The sequence below is a fragment of the Hippocampus zosterae genome, chromosome 4 (genome assembly GCF_025434085.1).
Source record: "Hippocampus zosterae strain Florida chromosome 4, ASM2543408v3, whole genome shotgun sequence".
Taxonomy (NCBI): Eukaryota; Metazoa; Chordata; class Actinopteri; order Syngnathiformes; family Syngnathidae; genus Hippocampus; species Hippocampus zosterae.
The window spans coordinates 4,759,322-4,780,098 of record NC_067454.1 but is presented as its reverse complement, the minus strand read 5'-3'; the positions used below and the strand labels follow the sequence as shown (position 1 = coordinate 4,780,098).

At 42.0% G+C, this 20,777-nt stretch overlaps 2 protein-coding genes across 7 annotated transcripts; one reads left to right on the top strand and one right to left on the bottom strand.

Moving 5' to 3' along the window:
• The first annotated feature begins 709 nt into the window (after positions 1-709).
• Positions 710-20,462, top strand: cep89 (centrosomal protein 89). 6 transcript variants are annotated; one of them, XR_007961957.1, is made up of 18 exons: positions 710-1,016; positions 1,402-1,508; positions 1,924-2,058; positions 2,152-2,374; positions 3,204-3,255; positions 3,887-3,997; positions 4,043-4,246; positions 4,670-4,812; positions 5,127-5,177; positions 5,599-5,682; positions 5,753-5,859; positions 6,754-6,869; positions 6,956-7,160; positions 8,061-8,216; positions 8,403-8,544; positions 9,827-9,951; positions 11,326-11,415; positions 17,610-17,666. XR_007961957.1 is itself a non-coding variant. In XM_052062483.1 (18 exons), exons 1-18 carry the CDS (start codon positions 975-977, stop codon positions 19,055-19,057), a joined length of 2,295 nt encoding a protein of 764 aa, XP_051918443.1. In that variant the 5' UTR covers positions 711-974; the 3' UTR covers positions 19,058-20,462. The 6 variants fall into 6 exon arrangements, 5 of the variants coding, with proteins under 5 accessions (XP_051918443.1, XP_051918441.1, XP_051918445.1 ...); XM_052062483.1 differs by lacking the exon at positions 9,827-9,951 and adding an exon at positions 18,850-20,462 and having other exon boundaries at positions 711-1,016; positions 3,887-3,985; positions 4,061-4,246; positions 17,610-17,758; XM_052062481.1 differs by lacking the exon at positions 9,827-9,951 and adding an exon at positions 18,850-20,462 and having other exon boundaries at positions 711-1,016; positions 17,610-17,758.
• Positions 13,580-17,642, bottom strand: zgc:165481 (uncharacterized protein LOC100073327 homolog). Its single transcript, XM_052062567.1, has 2 exons — positions 17,497-17,642; positions 13,580-14,461 (listed from the first exon to the last, which is right to left on the bottom strand). The coding sequence occupies exons 1-2, from the start codon at positions 17,540-17,542 to the stop codon at positions 13,722-13,724; spliced, it is 786 nt and encodes a 261-aa protein (XP_051918527.1). The 5' UTR covers positions 17,543-17,642; the 3' UTR covers positions 13,580-13,721.
• Positions 20,463-20,777: the final 315 nt, after the last annotated feature.

Sequence of the window (20,777 nt, the reverse complement as noted above, 5' to 3'; positions counted from 1 at the left end):
CACAGACAACTACCATATATGTTGTCATATCTAGAGGCAATATAGAGCGTTCAAATAACCTACCATGCATGTTTTGGGAATGTGGGAGGAAACCGAAGATACATATTTGGTCGGGTAACAACCAATCACAGCTCATGTGTTTTTCTGAAGCTGAGCCATAATTGGTCTTTCCCTGTGCTGAGCAACTGCAAAGTAATTTTCAGTCAAAGTGGCAAAATGGCGGACCCCTGAGATGGACAAAACTTTTTTTTTACTGCTTAACACGTATTCCACATATGCAATATTAATCACAACGTATAAAGGAAAGTTTTGGTTTGACTTCCCTTTTAAGTCCAAATGTTGACAAAGGGAACATTTTCTCATCTGTCTCCCCCCCCAATGCATGTAGCTACAGTGTGTACAACTGCGCCATTATGGATTGTAGGTGAAACGTTTGTTAATATTTAAAATTAATGTAACTGTATGCAATATATGACGTGAATTGCCCGGAGACGGCTGGGCAGCACCCAGCACCCCCGCGACCCCTAGTGAGGATCAAGCGGTACGGAAGATGAATGAATGAATGAACAAATTAAACTTTCAAAATAATCGTGGATAAGATTTTTTGTGTTGTTCATGGAAGCTTATCGCCACCTACAGACAAAGAAAATTACCAAGAGAGGTGGTTGCTAGGCAAAATCAAACGCGTCCCCTATTGGACAGAGAGGAAGAGGTGAGCCAATCCGAGCGGCGGATGAAGAGAGGTGCGGTATGGCGGAGAAGCGTCTCGATACGAAGACGCTACAAGTAGCAGCCTGAATGATTAGCATTAATTTGGCCATAAAACGACATACTACACTGCACTTAAAAGCCGGAAACTGTTGTAATAAGTTAACAGCTAAACGATAACAGTAGGCGCGTTGCGTTTGAATGTCCGCCAGACATAACAGCGTTTCTACAAGTTAGAAATACTTCGGAGACACACACCGTCAGCCATGTTGAAGCTGAACCCCTGGAGGGAGAAAAACAAACAATTCGTGAGTGTTACTCCACTAAAGTTGTTTTTGTATACTTTGGTATTGACGTTGTTGCATGTCTAATGTTTGAAAGGGGACTGAGTAAACGGAGAGGAAAGAGGGAATCGAGCAAACGAAAAACAACTTCAGCAGTATAACAGAGTAACGTTACAACAACAGTGTCACCTTACACAGGAGTTTCCTATCTCACAACATGTGTAAAGAAATGATGACATAGCAAAAGACGGGATGGGACTGACGAGACAGGGCAGGAGCGGACATGACAAATGTGCTCTAAAACACTACATTAAGAAATTACCATATTTGCGTCGTCACACTCGCCTCTATATGCTTTCGTGTGTGTTGTTGTGTGTGATCTCCCGCATGTATGTCCGTTTGTGTGTAGAAACACATAGCCCATGGTTTGGTCCCTGCCGCCTCGATCGCCCCCAAGGCTGCTGTGCCTCGCACCCCACCCCCGCGCAGTCCCGCCCCCTCACCCGAGAGACCCAGGTACCCCGAATCGCCTCTCCTCACCTCCCTCTACTTCCTTTTATTGTTTCTCACCAGTCTGCCTTTTCTCCAACCTATTATTCATACAGTACGTAACAGGCATTGGATGTGCAAACGTCTGGTGTGATGTATTACTTGTCAGGCCTGCAGAAGTGAATGGTGGGTGTTAAACACCCTGTCCCACCACGGTGGAACACAGACGGCGTACTGGCAATGATACTAACTTTAAAAGAGGAAAATGAAACATGGATGAGGGGTGTGGAAAATTGCATCTTACACTGACAGAGTCACAGAGAGCTTAAATCCGTATACATTTGTGATTTATTTACTCCAGTACCAGGTGTCTATTTTGCTTTAATCCGCAGATACTGTATTAATATTATCCGGCAAATTACTTTGTTTTGTTTGTCCGCAGATCGGCCTTAGCGGCTGCCATTTTATCTTCTTCGCTGACCGGACAGACATGGGTGCTCCCACAGGCCCGTCCCCGGTCTTTCTCTGAGAGTGACCAATCAGAGTGCTTGCTTTCTGAGCGCAACATCTACACACGGTGACACACATGTTCCCTCCATAACTATTCATGCCATGAAGAGCCTTTCTAGTTATTTTCCTTATTCTAACTTGCGTTGTCCATTCTCCTCAGTGATCGATGGTCAGAAGGCTTTCTGGCTCGTCCACCTCTGTCTTCCTCTAATCACTCCGAAGAGGAACTGCAGCACCAGGCTGCTGAAGAGGAAGAGGGGGAGGAAGTGGAAGATGGACGAGGAGGCATGGAGGAGGAGGAATATGTCTACCGTACTCTGGATAGTCGGAAGAAGTCTTCAGACATGGAAGCACTAGTCTGCGCTTTGGCGTTAAAGCACTCAGTGAGGGTCAACACAGTTGACAAGTCTGAATGCACATTGAATCCTTCTCTGTATTAAATATAACAAAGAAAGACGAGCTCAGCAAAAGCAATTTGGACAAATATTTTTTTATTTTAATAGGCAGTGTTTGTATTACCTTTACTAGTTTTGACGTTCCCTGACGCCTACTTCAGAAGTTGTCAGCTGAGCGCTGTCAGGTGTGTTTTAACCAGCTGATGCTTATGATAGACACGTCACAGTGCTCAGCTGACAACTTCTGAAGAAGGCAACAATAAATGATAAAACAAGTAAAGGTAAATACAAATCAGTTTGTCCTAAAAAACAGGGGGAAAAATCATGTGTACAAAATGACAAAATAAAGGTCATTAACCAACAAGTTGGACAGACACTAAAAGAAATTGATGCCACAGACCTTATGAAGGTCCGTGAGGCAAGTTTAAATAATATACACATTAAATTTAGCATATTGAAGCATTACTCTGTACTTTCTATTAAATATCAAACACTAAAAAGGCAAATCTCATAAGCAAGAAGTTCCAAGAAAAAAGTGTTACTGGAAAATTAATAACACACAAAAAAATGTACCCTTTGGTGTTGCATTGAATCATGTCACCACACGCCTGTGAGTCTTGAACCTTGACATTGGGAGCCTTTGTGAATGAAGTGAAACCAAACAACGACACCGGGTGGCGCTATTTTACACAGTACGACGGATAGGTACTAGCCTCAGACTTCAATGACACCCAGAACAAGTATCAAACGAATCTGTTTCACTTAGAAGTGATTAAAGTTAGTATTATTACAAACAATGTTTCTTCTTGCTTTCCAGACAAGTTTGCCTCAGTCAAGTCCGATGTTGACCAGCAGGGAATCTTCTCCAGGTACTAATCACCTGTCACACAAGATTTCCAGTTAGTTGATGCTTGTCATTCACCATACATCCAGAAGAAAGCATGCAATCTCACAATCACTACAGAGGAGAATACAGTGTTCCTATTTGAAGTCATGTCAACACTTCTATTAACGATACCGTGCAGGCATAGTTGACAACAGTAAAACTTAGTGCCCTTGCAAGGTGAGTCTTTTTCCAATATTTCATCTATTAATATCATCACAATATTGTCTTGAGCAGTTGGGGAAAAGAATATAGCGTTCCTTGGTCTCAATTCTTCCTTCTGTGAACCCCCCACCCCCATATAATCACAAATTTGCTTGAACTCATTTGCAGAGTGTACCCATCTGTCGGTGGGAAAAGGGGGACATTTTTAATTAAACTAATATCAAATAAAATATATTATTAATAAACCAGAAAAAGCAAGAATGCACACTCCAAGATAATGAAAAGATAAATTGAAGAGGGTGCATAATAATATCGTGCACTACGCAACCATGTAAATACTGTACAGTATGCCCTCAAGAGATCGGTTTTATAAAGTTCTGTTATGTCTAAACTCATTGATTTGGGTGATTATTTTTCTTTTTTTTAACGATTAGTCGAATGACTTTTGACAGAATTCCAGAGGGAAAACATCAATGTGCTTCCTCAAGCCAGTGGCAGCAAGAAACTGAAGAAGAGAAAAGACTCCACAGAGAAGAAGGAAGACATGCCATGTAGGCATCTATAACCTCCACAGTGTTCTTCTTCTCGCATTCCAAAACATTTCTTGTCATCCATTTCCTGTGCAGCCACTAGCCACCCCAAAGAGCCAAAAGCGCAGAGTAAGCTACCTCGCCAGTCCAAAGTCCTGACTGAGGACTGTGAAGCAGTGAAAGCCTTGACAGAGAAGAACGCCTTGCTGGAGGAGAAGCTGCGACACCTGGAACAGGAAGTGAGTCGCGGGCGAGCCCAGCCAATCAGGACCTCGCCTACAGGTACATATTTCTTTCAACTTGAAATTGCTTGATTGTCCAAGAAATGATCACCCATGTTAGAAAACAAAAACCAATAAAAATGTTCGAGTGTTGCATCAATAGTGGAACCCATTTTAACCAAACAGTATAATAATAATAATAATAATACATTTTATTTATAAGCGCTTTTCAGTATGATTCCATCCAGTCGATAACAAGAAATTTACCGTAATTGTTCAAGGGACTCAATTGACTAAACGTAGCTATGATAGTGCTTAAATGTACAGTTTGATGTAAACAATATATTATTCATATATTAAAGAGCTGAAGTTGGAAATTACAAACTCAGACAGACTAAACTACCGACAAGGTGAACCCAAATGGCCTCCATAAAGCCCAGAGGGTTCATACTATAAACTGATTTTGTGTTTTTTTTTTCTTCAGTCATGCGAGCAGAGCTACATGACGCAAGGCAGCAGGCTCAGGAGCTAGTAGATGAAAACGACGCTCTCAAGCGCACCGTCCATCGTCTCAGTGTGGAGCTGAGCGCCTACCAGACCAAATACAGGATACTCAACAAGCAGGAGGTACAAACAACAACATTCGTACTGCAGTGACAGCCACAACAAACACCCATTCGTAGATTTTCTAACGTGCTTGCCTCCTTTAATCAGGTTGCTATCTTGCCATGTGTTTGACAAGCAACCGTTTGCAAGTTGGTAGTCAATCAATTCTTACTACCAGTACTATAATTTACTCATTTTTAATGTTCCCAAATACCACTTCCATTTCAATTCATTTGACAGCATTTCGGTCTGGCGTCAGGTCGTGAGCATTCCTGCACAAATTTGACAAAAATTGCAATTTCTCGTTGACTGTGTTGTTATAATTTGTGTTGCAGAGCTCCAGATTAAGCAGCCTACCAAAGACGGGCTCTCCTCCTCCATGGCTGGTTAGTAACTGATGAAAACTGCTCGGAGTAAGCTTATTGCAATTCTTTGCGATAATTGTTGCATATAAATCAGGCGATTTATCTTGAAAGTCATGTTGATGGCTCACAGGCTCTCTCGGTTGTTGCCAAGACGACAGTGTCAGCTGTTAAAGATAGCAATGGAGGAGCCAAGACGCATTTCAAATGTGTTAGTGGTGGCATATCAATTGTGTTGTTATCACAAAATGGTTTACAATGATTAAGCCTTTTCCAAAATGGCTGTCGAGCAATTTAAGGGAATAGCTGCATTTTAAGATTCGTAATATGAAGGGTGGGGGGGGGCCATGAAATAAATGTGAGTGTACATGTTTATTTCATGTGCCCTGCGGTTGGCTGGCAACCAGTCTAGGTTGTACTCTGTTGACGTCTGTCCTTGGCCTAGGTGGACATGAAGTATTTGTCTCCTCTGATGTTGGCCTACGAAGATATGTTGAATGAGAAAGACGCTCTCCTACGCACTGCTGAGGTAAGACGCATCACGGTTAAGCCAATTAGTTTTATCAAGCTTGACCACAGAATGTGATTGATTGCCGCAGGAGGAGGTGAAGAAGCTTCGGGTACACGTAGAGGAGGTGGTGAAAGAAAATGAGATGTTTCACCGTGAAATGGCCAAGAAGACTAGAGGCCTCAGCCAAGAGGAATGGTAAATACAAGACACAACCTCATGAAACTAATGTGATCTGCAAGTAATTTCTTAACTAGAAAATTTGTAAGTAGAGACACGTTTTCCATGTAAATGCCCGAATCCATTCCAAGCTCCCCACCCCCAAATTCTGACATACATGTTTTATAAAGCATAAAAATGCATCAAAATATGTAACAAATACATGTTAGAATTTGATTATTGCCCATTAAATGAGAGTTGTGCAGAGTAAAGAATAAAAATGATGCTCATTTAACATGTAACTGCATCCTCATCGTTTTTTGCCCTCTTTAGTTCATGTTTTCTCTCAGAAGTGTTTTTTTATTCGTGGCGTTTTGTAAAGAACTGATCCAAGGACGTTTGCTTTTGTCGGCTTTTAACAATCCTTTGAAAATATCCAAGGCAAACATCAGCATCGTGAGCGAGTGCCCGACTGGTGAACACTTTTTCTGGGTGATTCCCATTTACGTAAAACTGTCGGAACACCTCATTGCCTGAGGGGCGATTGATGAGGACGCTGCATAGACACATCATGGATCTATCTACACACAGAGACACATACATAGTGGTCCCTCTTAGCCAATCGGATGCCAGGATGATGCTCGGGGGATAGCCAATGGCAGAGCAGCTCCAAGTATGTTGCGTTCAGGAAACTCAGAGCTGCGAGTAGCAGCCCATACTGTATTTCTATGTTTTGTATCTTGAAATTTCTTTCATACCAAGAGGCAATATTTTCCAGTTGCGGCGTTTCGTAACTTGAAAATTTCTCATGAAGAGACGCTTGTAAGTAGAGGTACCACTGTAGTAAGATTTGAAATTGTAAGTCGGAAAACAGAATGTGTTAAAAATGATGAAAATTGCATAAGGAAGTTGTGTTTGTGTCAATGTGTGCAGCCACCAAGTGCAGCAGCTGGCCATGCTGGTGCTGCAAGAGAATCAGCTGCTGAGTGAGCAGCTGGAGGCTCTGAATGCCAAGACTGAGGCCGAGCACAGCAAACACCTGTCTGAAGGTCTCTGATCTACCTACCCATCCAGCCATACGTCCATCGTCAGTCTATGCATCTGTCATCCATCTATTTGTCCTTCCATCTATCAGTCTTCCCATTCTTCCCCTGTGCAGTGTCCGGAGTGTCCAAGCGGCTGATGCTGCTCGAGGCAGACAACCAGCGTTTGCAGGAGCAAGTGGACGAGAGTAGGAGGGAAGCACAGCAAAGCGAAAGGGAGGTGCTCACTCTGAGGACCTGCCTCCAGGACGCCGTTACCTGGGACGAGCACTGCAGCATCAGCGGGAAGCTCAGGCGGTAGGGCGTTGCACTACCTCTGCCAAAGCGGGTTATGATATCATCATCTTAACTGTTATACAATGCGTCCGGAAAGGAAATCACAACTCCGTATTCCAAAATGTAACACACAACACTCTGACAACAGAAAAAGATCATCATTTTTTTTCTTTTTAAGTCACATCAATAATTGAACACAGCTTTTGCTACGGTTTTCTGACTTGACCTCAGGTGAATCTTGTTTTCTACTGCGTAATTTGAGTCAACCTGTGTTAACCTCTGTTGACTGGACATGATTTGGTTTCAGAGATCATGGGTAACTCACACCCCTGCCAGACTCTTGCTCCACTTCTCACTAATGTTTGAAGAAGGCATTCACAGGTTCCACTGAGGTTGTGAGGGACAAGAGGGTTGAGTGAGGTCTGGCTGTGATTGGCATCAGCAGTGACAAACTATGACCTAAAAAAATTTAGTACTATGACAAAGTGTGCCAAATAAACTAAATCCCATGCTGGTAATCAGTAACCTGAAAATGGATAAAAAGACGACTATTGCAACTCCAACTGGCTACGGAGGGGGTGTAACAGACTGAGCCGCTTGTTTACTCCATGGTCAATATACATTATATAATTGATGAGCGCAAAAAAAAAAAGTTGATTTGGGGACTCTAACAGTCACTCTCAAAACACAAACCCAGCATCAAGTCAATGGAATTGACGATAGAAATCCAAGGCAAGATTGTGGAAGATTCAATGCTAATCTGTAGTGTATAAAAAGTGTACCAATATCGCATTAATCCAAATTAGGTGTTGGTCCGAAGTGATATTTAGTCAGTTGAGTTGCTTTCAAGGTGCATTGGGTGCGGCATGCTTTCCCCTGCGGCACTAAGTTCCATTTTCTGGTTCTTATCACACTTTTCAGGCAGCTAGAACAGGAGCAGAGCAAAAACAGAAGTGAGGAGGATGAGGCGCAAGCCCTCCGCCATCAAAATCAAAGCCTGCGAGCAGACAATGCTAAACTGATGGCGGCTGTGGAGAGGGCGCAGGAGGAGCTAGAGAAGAGCAGACAAGCCAACAGGTGAATGTGACCGCAAGTTCGTATTGAGCAGCTTCTCCGTTTATCGAGCAATCATCCGGCTATGATGCATCGTGTAGCCATCCATCTATGCATCCATCTAGCCGCTATCTGCCGATGGAATATCATCTGCTGATTTTGCTTTCTTCGGACAATTACTGATTCCGTTTTAACCCTTATCAATTGCAGAAGGACAAAGAGGCATCTAAGCGCACTGAAGCAGCAGAAGGACGAGTGCGTGCTGAAGGAGGGCAAGACGCGCACTTACCTGGAAGCCGTTGTTTCTGTGGCGGATCGCATCTCGCAGGAGCGTGACCAACTTGTACACATGGTGCGAGATGACTATGCATAGTACATGTGATGCACACTGTATGCAATGGAGCCGGAATCCAATAGAAAATAATACGGTGGTTTAAAAAAAAAACAAGCAAAAAAACCCACACAAAATGTTTGAAGAGCTAGGAATGTGCACCATCCGCGAAAAAAGGACGGCCTTGTTTCTTGTCTCGGCCTGATATGCTGGGTATTATGACGCTATGGCGCTACATGTTATCAGAAGATCTTAAAACCTTTAAATCCAACTTTGAAGTTGGATTTAAAGGTTTTAAGATCCCACACTGGCAACCACAGACCTCTGAAGTGACAGATAAACATTTGAACCGCTGTGTTGCCTGACCTTACGCAAAAATGAAACCGATCAGGCGGGAGCTCAATTCACTGGGCCTATTTTTCTTTTTGTGTGTGTGTGTGTGTGTGTGTGTGTGTGTGTGGAAATGGAAGCTTCAACACAGACTTCAACAAGTTTTTGAAGAAGAAAAGTAGTGTCGTCATTTGTTATCCAAGTTATACAGCACTGAACAGTTTTAATGGATTTTCAATTTACTATAAACAACAGGTACCTTCTTTTACATTTCCATGACAGTTAAATATTCATCTACTTTAAGTTGACATTGTGCAATTTTTCGGCAATGTCAAAACAATTTCCGATGTCTGAATAAAAACTGATATTCTTTGGACAAAATATACAAAGAATTAAGAATAGCAAAACACTAGACATCTACATATCAGACACTGCTCTTAATCAACTCAGTGTCCCATGCAAATGCTAACTATGCCCACCGTTACCATAATGTGTATGTGTGTGTGTGTTGGTGTCAGGACTCGGGCATTGAAACAAAACAAGCACTACTCTGTGTTGCCAATTTAGCAACTTTTCAAACCCCTCCAGTGACTCATTTTCAGAAAAGCAACAAATCTAGCTACATATTTGACTGACTACCTTATGCCGCTTATGAGAAGCTAAAACTGGGAAAAAGAAGCTAAAACTGCACAACGCTAATCTTTGCTCACACTGTAGCTCCGCTCATATTTTGGCTCTCGCATGATTTTACTTGTACTGTAATAGTACATGTAGTCCGGTGACTGGACTCTGGTTTGCAAATTTTCTCCTTGCCCGGGTGCCCTAGAAACTCAGTGTGGGGTTGAGATTATGTAACTGGAAACTTTTCTGGATGGTGTTTTCATTATTGAATGCTGTGTGTAGAAGGGGGAAAAAGACCCCCCAAAAATCAAAGTGAAGAGCAGTGAATACCTTTTCTTTTATTTTTTAACAGGACTGAGTGCAAAGAATGTTGGGAAAAGTTTGGCCATGGTGGACAGAAGCAGTGTAGCCTCAGATTTGGAACAAACGTAGCATCAGTCAGCAGCCGAGCAACAGGGACTCGAAGAACATGTGCAGGTAGACGATATCATGTCCCAGTGGGAAAATTAATTTAGCCTAACTGTCCGTATGTGTGTAGCCAACATGTAAACCCATATTCAAATTTTGGTGTCAAATCCAAATGTTTTCAGTCGATAATAACTACAAATAAAGACATAGATTCCACTTTGCTGTGTATACCATTGTGGAGTCCTTGCCTTTGTGACAACTGTGGCACTGTAGAACACACTGGACTGTTTCGTGTGCGGCACGACACTTTGAAATGTCACCACATTCAGATTTTTCAAAAGCGGCAGCACGTCATGTGTAGAAGGTCAGCCTGACACATGCCAGTACAGATGGAGCATGAAATTAGCCAATTCACGTAAGTGCAGTAGTTAAGAGTGTGTTGTCGCTTGTTATCCGAGTTGTGCACAAAAACGGCTTTGGGCCATTCGAGGCATTATTCTCCTAACATCTAACCGCAATTTAAGGTTGACATTTTCTTTTTGAAGGGGTTGTAGACCAAGTGCAAAAGCGATTAGCAACGATTTGCGAATTATGGATGTGTCCCCTATAAAATGTTTACAATTGCCTACATAATTTCTTTGATATACAGGTACTATGACATTTATCCGATGTATGAATATGACCCATCTCTCAGCTGAGTTTTATTTATTTTTTTCATCTTCAATTCCTTGTAGTGGAAGTACAATATTGGTTGGTGGGGTTACACAGCATTTGATGTTCTTGCAGGTTACGTGGAGAGCAAATGTTGCCAAGTTTGTTATGTTTATACAGTACACTAATGTTGAGTGCAATTTTTATTATGAAAAAACGTTTTCAAAAAATTAATTTTGCCGCTGTCTGTGGGCTGGCTGGAACAAATTAATTACATTGCCATTTATTTTAATTGGGAAAGACGATTTGAGATATGAACGGACAAGTCTGATCACTTAACCATTTCAACTCATATCTTAAGGCAACCTTAAGTCCAAAAAAGCCCCAAAACATGATCCCAAAACACGTTAATATCATTTCAAGCTTATTTTTGAAACAGATGGCTTCCTGATTATTTTAATTGGAAAACAAAATCCACAAAGCTGCTTTGTAAACCATAAAAATAGCAAGTCCTGGTTTCCTATTAGCCATGATTATGTTTTGGGCTCATTCATAGCTAAATAATAAACAAATGTTTTAAGATTTGACAGAAAAATTACAAATGCCTGTATATGTGAATGGGCATAAAAAAGTGCAATCAAAGCAAGTCGTTGTTCGTTGGGTTCCACAGAAAATATCGCATGTCGGTGAGTTAATGAATGGTGATTGTAGTCTCGGCCGGCTGTCACTATCTCCTTGAAGTTTCTGTTGCTCAACTCTTGCCTTCCTGTCACCCCTCCACTTCCTCCACAGGCATCCATACTGCAGCAGGAAAAACAGGGATTCATCGGCAGCATCCTGAACGGGACCGTCCGATTCGGCAAACTGCAGGAGCGCGTCAAGGTGAGTTGCTCTGTTGCAGATGGGCTGCACACTGAGCTTTTAGTCCTTTAGTATGTTGTGCATTGATTTCCCCCCCCCCCCACCCCCCAAAAAAATATTTTCTCTCATGAAGTAAGTTGTTTGTTGAATCATGAAGTAAATGATAACATTAAAGATTAATTTGTAAGATACATTATTTGACATGTATTTTTAGTTTGATTTTATTACATAAATTGTGAATTAAAATGTATTTATATTATTATTCATATCATTAAGGCACTGGTTAGTTGATTTACTCTAAATACTGCAAAAGGAGTATTGTCAAAATAAATAGTTTGCCATACAATTAAAAAAACATAGTAAGGTGTTTATTAATGCAAGTGAAATTAATTAGTATTGCTATTATAATATTGAAACTATTTAATATTATAATTCACTATTTTACTTATTCAACATGCGCATTGTAACTTCTTTTTTTTTTAACTGCAGATTCTATTACGTCCATTTTAAAAACCAAATGCGGCACTTGAGCAAAAAAACGTGCCCGTCAATGCTCTATTTGAACCTCCACAAAAAATCTTAGCAAACATATAATGTTTTCGTATTGATCGGTGTACTTCACAGCAATCCCCTGTCTTTTCTTGTCGGTCACCACACAATTGATGAACGTCAGCCGTCACCAAAACAGCCTTCTCTAGAGGGTTCATTACGCCTGCGAGGTCCTTGATGACTGTGCGGTGGCCAGACGAGCACAATCAGGACAGTGAAAGGAAATATGAGCTGTTTGTTATACAGGCTACTGACTCCAATTAAGGATCATTAGCATCCGCTTGCCAGTCATTACCACGCTCGCACGCCATGACTTTGCAGTGAGGACTGCAATTTAGTTTGCGTTCATCTCTCAAGAAGCGTTGCTCGCTCACACGAAGCCGATGTGCGCATTCGACAATCGAACATGAGAGCGGATTAGTGGAGTATGTGGTTTGGAAGGCTCATATTGGTTCGAAAGCAAAGCAATCAACGCAGCCTCGCAAGACTTTTTCAAGAAAGGCTAAGTGGCACTTAGTCACCCTGACGTCATTATCGCCAGAGCCAAGACAGTGATCAGTGTCCTATTAGTCAAAAGGACAAAATGTGCGGAAACGCTCACAAGGCAACTGTAGAGTCACAAGTTTCTCATCAAATTGGTGAAACCTTTGTGCCAGAAATGGAAAACAACTCGAGCTTTGACTTTGTGCAACCTTGCATGTATAAAGTTATTCATTGGTCTGTTGAGCAACTCTTTGACGGCGACTGATTGTTTGAGTTCGGTATGTTGAAGGGGGGAGACGTCTAAAATAGGCTGGATAGGGGGCTCTCGAGGACCAGACATGGGCACCCCTGGTTTGCTTATTTGTTTAGTTGGTAAGTTAGTTTGCCGGGCTGTTAGTTGGTTAGTAAGTGAGTTTAGTTAATAAGTAGTCAGTTTGATTTTCATTTGGTTGGTTTGATGGTTGGTTCGTTTGGTTCGCTTAGCTAGTTGTTTGGTTATTTACTTGCTTAGTGTATTGGATTATTTGTTAGTTGGTTTGTCATTGAGTTCAGTGGTTGGTGAGTTGGTTATTTGGTGTGGTTGATTAGTTGTTCACTGTTTGTTTGTTTTTTTAAATGTGGATTGTTTGTTGGTTAGTTTGTCTGGAAGTTAGTTTTGTAGATAATTTATTGTTCAATTGGTCCATTAGTTGCTTGTTGACACGATCAAATCAGTTAGTTACTTAGAAAGTTTAGTTTGTTGCTTATTTGTCAGTTAATTGGCTCTTTGGTTTGCTGATTTTAAACAACCATGTTTTTTTTGTATTGTATTTTTGTATTTTAAGACATGTTTTTAAATTGTTTCATGCTCCATAATACACTTGGCGCAAACGACCAACAGACACAACGATGATTCATGGGCAATTATAAAAGAAGAAAATCCTCAATTTATTGAGTCACCAAGTTGTTGTTGTTAGCAGGAACAGCAGAAAATCAAATGAGGTAAAAACCTAAGTTGAAAAAAAAAACATAAGCCTTACATAGGAGAGCTTTACCACCACAGTGATTTTCCTAAAAATGCAGCATCTTAATTGGAAATGTCTGAACCATTCAGTAAATCACATTCATCAGATCATCCACACTCTTCCAGAAATGAATGTACATTTTCACTGTACATGCTTTAACTATTTTGTGGGAATACATCGAGAGCCTATTAGAGTGGACGCCTTCGACCTGCCTCTAAATGCACAAACTCTACTGAAGGGTGGTATTTGTCTCCGTCCCTATTACCACTGCCGGTTTTGTTTGGCCGGCGTTCATCCCCTGGAGGAACAATCGCACATGCCCTGGCACAAGCACTGGCAGAAGCCGTAGACCAGACACACCGTGAGACTGGACGGCACCAAACTGACACACACGATGCCAAGAGTCACCCTCTGAATCACCAGCAAGTAAATCCCAAGAGGCAGGGAGCCAAAGTACAAGAAGCCCAGTAGCCACACCAGGATACGTGGGATGTGGTTGCAGAATTTGGTCAGGGAGTCCTGGTCCGCCTGCCCGTTGGAACCCGCCGACAGCGATTCCACGTTGCGCTCCAAGTCGGAGCTGCTGTTGGGACTCGGGTAGCGCTGCGGCTCCCTCTGCACGTCCATGATGGTGATAAAGAGGCAATTGGATGAGTCGCGGGACGGGTTGGACGAGAAGAAACTCTTCGGGGAGAGGACCACCTCCTGGTTGGGGCCCAAGCTCCAGGATTTGTTGCGTGGCCTTAAGCGGGACATGATATTGGCATCGTCGGGCAGGGCCGATACCTCGTACTCGCAAATCTGGGTTTGGTGGCGACAAAACGGGCAGCAAATGCAGCCTGTGCCATCAGCAACATAGAGTATCTTGACCAGGCAGCGGGCGCACACCCGATGGAGGCAGTCCAGGAGTTTGGGTCGGCGGTTGTGTGCATTGTAGCGCTGATAGCAGATTTTACATTCCAATTCCTCAGATGAAGAGCGCTCCTTTTCCTCCAACTCAACCTGAGGGCAGCTCATCTTCCAGCCGAGCTCTGAAGCAGACAGACTGAGGATCAATAACAATGTATGTAGGGTTAGGGGGTTAGGGTTATGGCTCAAGTGGTAGGTGGTGTCAGGGTTATGGTTATGGTTATGGATAAGGACTGGGGTTATATGTTAGGGCAGCGGCCCACAACGTTTTTTGCGCAATGGACTGGTTTCATGTCGAGGACTTATATTGACGGCTTGGCATGGAAAACAATGTCAAAACAGGCTGAGGGGTCGAATTTGGGGTTACAATTGTGGTTTGAGGTATCATGAGGCGGAAGCCCATTTTGGGGACCCATTATCAAATGTTTGTTTTCATTTCCTTTTCACAAATGTTCCATGGTTTTCATGTGGGCTGTTTATGGGTTTGTATTACGTTTAAAAGCCTCAATTTCCCCCGTCCCTAAGACAATTGCTTTTCGCCTGTAATGCCTCCATAAAAGCCATCATGTCACTTCATCAGTCTATCACCCGAGCAGAACTGATGGACACTTTGGCATTCATTGCCTTTGTCATTTACCAAATGAGCTCTTAAAGAACCAGAACGCTCCCAAGACGTAATCTATACATCCCCATTTTCTACCTTTATCTGAAACCATGTGCGCTCTTCGGGACTCGCTCGCTTCAACTACCACCCAAGACCACAGTTATCATTTCAACCTGCATGGATCCAAGCAAACTTAACTTGACCTATAATCGGTATTTTATTTATAGATAGATATATATGTGTGTGTGTATGTGTATGTATGTATATATATATGTGTATATATGCATATATATATATATAAAACATTTGGTGGATCTGCGCATGTGGCGCATGCAGTGGACACATCGGCAAACACAAATACAGTGGAGATACGAGTAACACGATCTACGAGTATTTCAAGATCAACACCGTCGTTTGGATGAATGATTCATTTATTAATTTTGCGTTGACATCAGTGCCAACTTAAAATATGAGCTGTGTCCCAGTGAACCCAGTTCTCACTTCACAGAAAGCGTCAGTTCAGCAAATATTGACAAATTTTTAAAAAACGGTTTGTTGTTTAATGCCTCTACCAGTTGAAATTTACAAAACAAAAGAGAATTACAACTTGTGGATTTAAAACAACCCCAGAGCTTTACCTTTGGAAAGTAGCTCAGTTTCATGCTAGTAAACTGGCATGGACATGACACTGGTTAGATACTCAAAAAAGTGACAACAAAGTCAAAGTGTTGTGAGGGCCCGGCTGTGACATCAGTCCAGATATTTCTTACGCTGAGGGAGTATGGAAACTTGTGCACAGATGGGAAAAGTATGTGACAGTGTAGGGACACTACATTGGGGGGTAATATTCTATATTAGAAGTCCTTACACCGAAAAAATAACCTTTTTTATTGAATGACCCACATTTAAGTACGCGCAAATACCACCGGCGTGCCAAGACCCATTCATTCTGCTTGGCTCGTGACACATTTCACACATACTTTTTGGATTAGCCGCTATCTGTTGGATCCATTTTTCAACCGGTTAGCACCATGTAAAAGCCATTTGGTTTGTTACTTAGATTCACACTTCAGATGCGTTTTTTTTGGGGGGGGGGTTACACCGAATAATAAGGACATTTTCTATACTATGTCCCCTTCACTATCAATACTAAGCGTTTTAAGTGATTCGTATTAACAGAAAAAAATCAGGTGTTTGTGGTCACTACTATTACAGTACAAACAAAGCACATCTTAACATCATTCCACCAAGTGAGAGCAAATAATCTCCTCTTTATAAGCTGTCATCCTGAGGGGGAAAGAAACACAAAATAATTGACATTTTTCACTGCAGGCAATTATCTTTTTGTCTGGTGGAAGGCCGGCCTGAAGAACACAATTGACAGAAGTCGATGAACTCCTCTGTGAAAAGCACAAGTAGTCTGTCATTTTGGAGTAAATGCTCCCCTTTTTCCGAGATTTTGGACATCTTTAGGGCTTCTGCCACAACAAACTCCGCATAGAAAATTTGTCGCCAAATTTTCAACAAGTACAACAGATCGTGACGCTGAATTGCGAAAACCTATGGACTGAGCCTGGTCGCAAAGTCAAGAATGAATAATTACCACGACGAAAAATAATAAATGAGGAGATTCCATGCAGCACAATGAGTGAGCGCTTAGCGTATCTGCGTCACGGTTCTGTAGTTCAGGGTTTAAATTTTGATACTGGGTCATGAAACCGATTAGCCTATGTGCCTAAAACTGAATAAAAAATCTCCTAGAGCACACTTAAGTGAAGTTAGCCACGACATTTAAATCTTGCCGCTATCCCAGCAATGCAGTACTAAATTTCAACACTATTTGGAAAAAAACCCCAAAAAAACACAGACATGTCTATATGGGGTCTAGAAATTTGAAGATTTTACTGGAGTATAATTTGAGTTCAACATTTTTCTTCCAACATATTTAAATCCAACCATTGCTACATTTTTATTTCCCTTTATTCAAGGAGAGTTTCAACTATAAATCATGTTAATATTTCAACTATGCATAATGTTGCAATGGCCTACGATAATAAGTACAGGAATATTTTAAGAAGAAAACCTCTGCCTGTGTAATACCAAAGTAATACTTTGGTGTTGGATGGGGCTTTGGCCTAAACACAAGCAGCGGCCAGGTGAGTTTTTAAATAAATAACCCAGGACAGGTTCCCCCAAAATCCTTGATATATCCACAAGAAATGAATCGCAAATATGCTAGGGCAGCTAAAATAGGCCCCGGCTCACCCTCAAGTCTACTGGGATGAGGACAAGTTCTCGAGAAAATGGATGGATACGATTCCCATGGGATGCTTAGCCCCTAGTTACAGCTTTAACAAACATCATGTTCAAAATAATCACTCCTTAAAAGCATCATCATCAGGTCAACTTGGTTGAGGCAGTTGGTCAACATAACCTGTTTGAACGCGTGTGTGCGTGTGTGTGTGTGTGCGTGTGCGTGAGTGAGTGTGAGAGAGAGAGAGAGATGCACATCTGTTGCTACAGGACGTCTGCACCTATCACCACAGCACTCACCTTGCTCCGGTACTGTTGCTGCAACGTCGTCCTCCTCCATGTGCATCCACCTCCCTCATGGCAACCCCCTCTCTCTCTCCGTTTCTTTCTCGTTGTCTCGTTCACTGTCTCAGGTGTACCGCAGGCTGGCGTCCAGCCGACTGGCGGCGCTGGAGGAGGATGCGGCGGACAAGGCGGCTTCTCACCGCTGGGAGATGCTCCACCTGCAAAGGCTGCTGGGAGAGAGGCAGCAGGCGGAGGAGAGGCTGCTGCAGTCCAAACGGTAGGGAGAGGAGGAGGAGGAGGAAGAAAGGCAACAAATGAGGAGAGGGAGGAGCGATTGATGCAGTGGAGAAAAGAGGTGATGGTTGCTGAGGGAGGAGGATGCAGGAGAGAGGGAGGTGGAGAGAGCGAGACAGAGAGTGATGCGCTCGACAGTGTGAGATGGGAGAAAGGAGGAGCGCGAGAAAGAGGGCGGAAGAAAGGGAAAAGATGAAATAGTTGAATCAATTCAATTAAATTCAAAAAGTAGCAGGGAAAGGAGGAGAGCTGCAGTGGATCTCAGAGGAGGAGAGAAAGCGGAGGGAAGGGTAGAAGAGGAGAAAAAGATGAAAGGGAGAAACACGCAAAAGGATGAATGGACGATTGAGAAGAGAGGAGGAGAGACAGATGCAGGAGAGTGAGGGGGAGAGCGAGTGATCCAGCTGATGGTGTTGAGGGGAAAAAGAAACTGAATAAATTACGAATAAAGGAGGAGGGAAAAGGAGCATTAGTTCAAGATGGAAGAGAGAGGAGGCGAAGGACAGAGAAGAGAAATTGTTGCAGTTTCTGAAGACTGAAGGACAGGGAAGAGCGAGTGTAGAAATGACTTCATAAAGATGAAAGGGTGGAGGAACAAAGATGAAAAGTTGAAAGAGGAGAAGCTGGAGAGGGGCGCGAAAGAAAGGAACGACACACTGTTGACACACATATGAAGAACAGAGGAGAGGACGAGGCGGAAAAACGGCAAAAGTTCTCCCGTTGGAGGAGGAAGGAGGAGAGGCAAGAGGAAAAAAAGGGAGGGGAAGAGCCGCGACATGAAAGCGGGCGAGTGACAAATATGTACTTTAAAAATAAATAACATAGAACAAGAAAAATGTCCAGTTTTATTTGGTACGAAATTGTAAAATAATGAATGAAATGTACCGTATAATTCACGGGGGAAAAATCAGAATATGAAAAAAGTCAAAATTTGGGGGGAATAAATTATGAGTAAAGGCATGGTATCGTTTTAATAACTGAATCGCAAAAGTGAGAAAAAATGTGTCAAAAAAGACAACGATAGCACATGTAGACAAGGAGTTGCACCTCATGATGTGACTTTTTCTTGTACAGCGATGTGGAGGAGGAGCTGGAGGTGGTGTGGCAGGCGGCCACCAGGGAGAACCAGCAAATCAAGGAGAGTCTTTGGCACTCCGGGCCCGCTGGTGACATCCTCCTGCGGGCTTTTGCCGACTCCGTCTCCCCCGAGCGTCCACTGAGCTTCCTCAAAGAACAGGATTGTGATGATAAAACCAGACAAGGTCTGGATTTCTACAGCTAGAAGAGAGCATCGCGCAGGCATAATTTCTATTTATTTAGACATGATTTTGAAAATGTCTGTGGCAACCCTACCCCCGGTCTTTTTTTTCTTTAATGCTTGCGACACTAACAGTAACTACCAGGACACTGCATATTCTCAGTTGATCTATCGAATGGACGCCAGGAAATCATTTTGATGACTGAGGGGGGGAAAAAATGATGTTGACAGAAATACGGTGTACATTTTAGAAGAATCAAATCTGAATATTTTAAGAAACAAATATTTATTTTTGTCAAGGATAAAATAATGAAATTGAATAAAAATGTGTAATTTTAATGGAAAGATAATAAATAGTGTTCCAGTACGATTCAACACAATGCATCTTTATTTATATAGTGCTTTCACAACAGCCGCATCTGTAACAAAGCGCTTTACAGAACATTTCATGTAAAGTAACAAAAATAATACAACATAACACAACATAAAACATGGACAATAATACAAGCGTAGCAACTATTCCTGCATACACTTGCTTATAAAATCATGAAACTTTGAGTGAAACAACAGTCGGGTCGCCATTGTTACTGAGAAATGGTTCTCAACTGACCTACCTGGTTGAATCAAGTCTATATAAAATAAGTGTCATTTTAAAACGTCATATTATAATGGCCATAAAAATAAGGATCAAAAGTAAAAATGCGTGCATACAACAGTGAGAAAGTGTCATGAGAAGAAATTCATTAAAAAAAATTCACAGTGACCTTTTTTAGGACGACAAAGTCACAAGATTATCTGAAAATTATTTAGTTTCACGAGCAATAAATGTATTCAACAAATTAGAAATATCACCAGGAGCAATATTCTTTTTTTTTTTTTTTGATCTGGTGCCCACACAGTCAAATATTTTGTGTGAAGTCTTTCCAACTGGAAGCGCCGTGTTTGAGTGGGAGAGAAAGAGGGAGGGTGCGTACACGTGGGTACTTGTAAATGTGTTACACATGCTCACTTCTCATCATTGTAACCTTTGAAGCTTCCTGTGTAGCCAGTGCTGAAGGGGGGGAAAAAGAATGCTGCTTCATTCTCGGGATTAATTCGGATTGCGCAAGACGCTACCATCCTCCTCGTACTTCACGCACCTGCAGGTAACAGATTTTTAACTCCTTTGAACTATAGTCTGTAAATCAGGGATGTCCGCGCTTTTTTGTTTGAGGGCCACACTGAAATTCTCCAACTTTTTGAAACATGCTAAAGTCAAGTCAAAAATGCAATCATATATTGTCTATGCTGTCACATTAATTTCATCAGCTTTGTGTTAAATGTGTTAAGGCATCCATGTGTGTATGTATATGTATTTATTTTTTATAATGGCCTACCCTTCTTGTACAACATGGACATGTAATTGGAATGAAATGATGATACCACATTTTGATCGACCTAAGGCACTTTATTTGTTCATTTGGAAAGAAACAAAAAAAAAAAAACTCCCCCCTACCCAGCGTTTTCCTTTCTGAAGTCTGATTCTAATTTCCCCATTGCGGGACAAATAAAGGATATCTTAAGCCGCAGGCTGTATGAATTGAATAAAAGTAGGCTGGCCCACTGAGAATTCTCCCGATGCTCCAGATTGGCCACTCCAGGCTGATTGTGTGACAACATCACGTTCCATTTCATTTTGTATGGATAGTAAAGTTTTCATGAATCACTCCATGAGAGTGTTCCAGCTTTTCCAGTCCATGTAAAA

Coding starts and splice junctions, on each gene's coding strand:
- cep89 (XM_052062481.1), top strand. CDS start 975: ATGTTGAAGCTGAACCCCTGGAGGGAGAAAAACAAACAATTC. Junction 1,509..1,923: donor CCCTCACCCGAGAGACCCAG/GTACCCCGAATC, acceptor GTTTGTCCGCAG/ATCGGCCTTAGCGGCTGCCA. Junction 3,256..3,886: donor CAGCAGGGAATCTTCTCCAG/GTACTAATCACC, acceptor GACTTTTGACAG/AATTCCAGAGGGAAAACATC.
- zgc:165481 (XM_052062567.1), bottom strand. CDS start 17,542: ATGCACATGGAGGAGGACGACGTTGCAGCAACAGTACCGGAGCAAG. Junction 14,462..17,496: donor AGCAACAGTACCGGAGCAAG/GTGAGTGCTGTG, acceptor TGTCTGCTTCAG/AGCTCGGCTGGAAGATGAGC.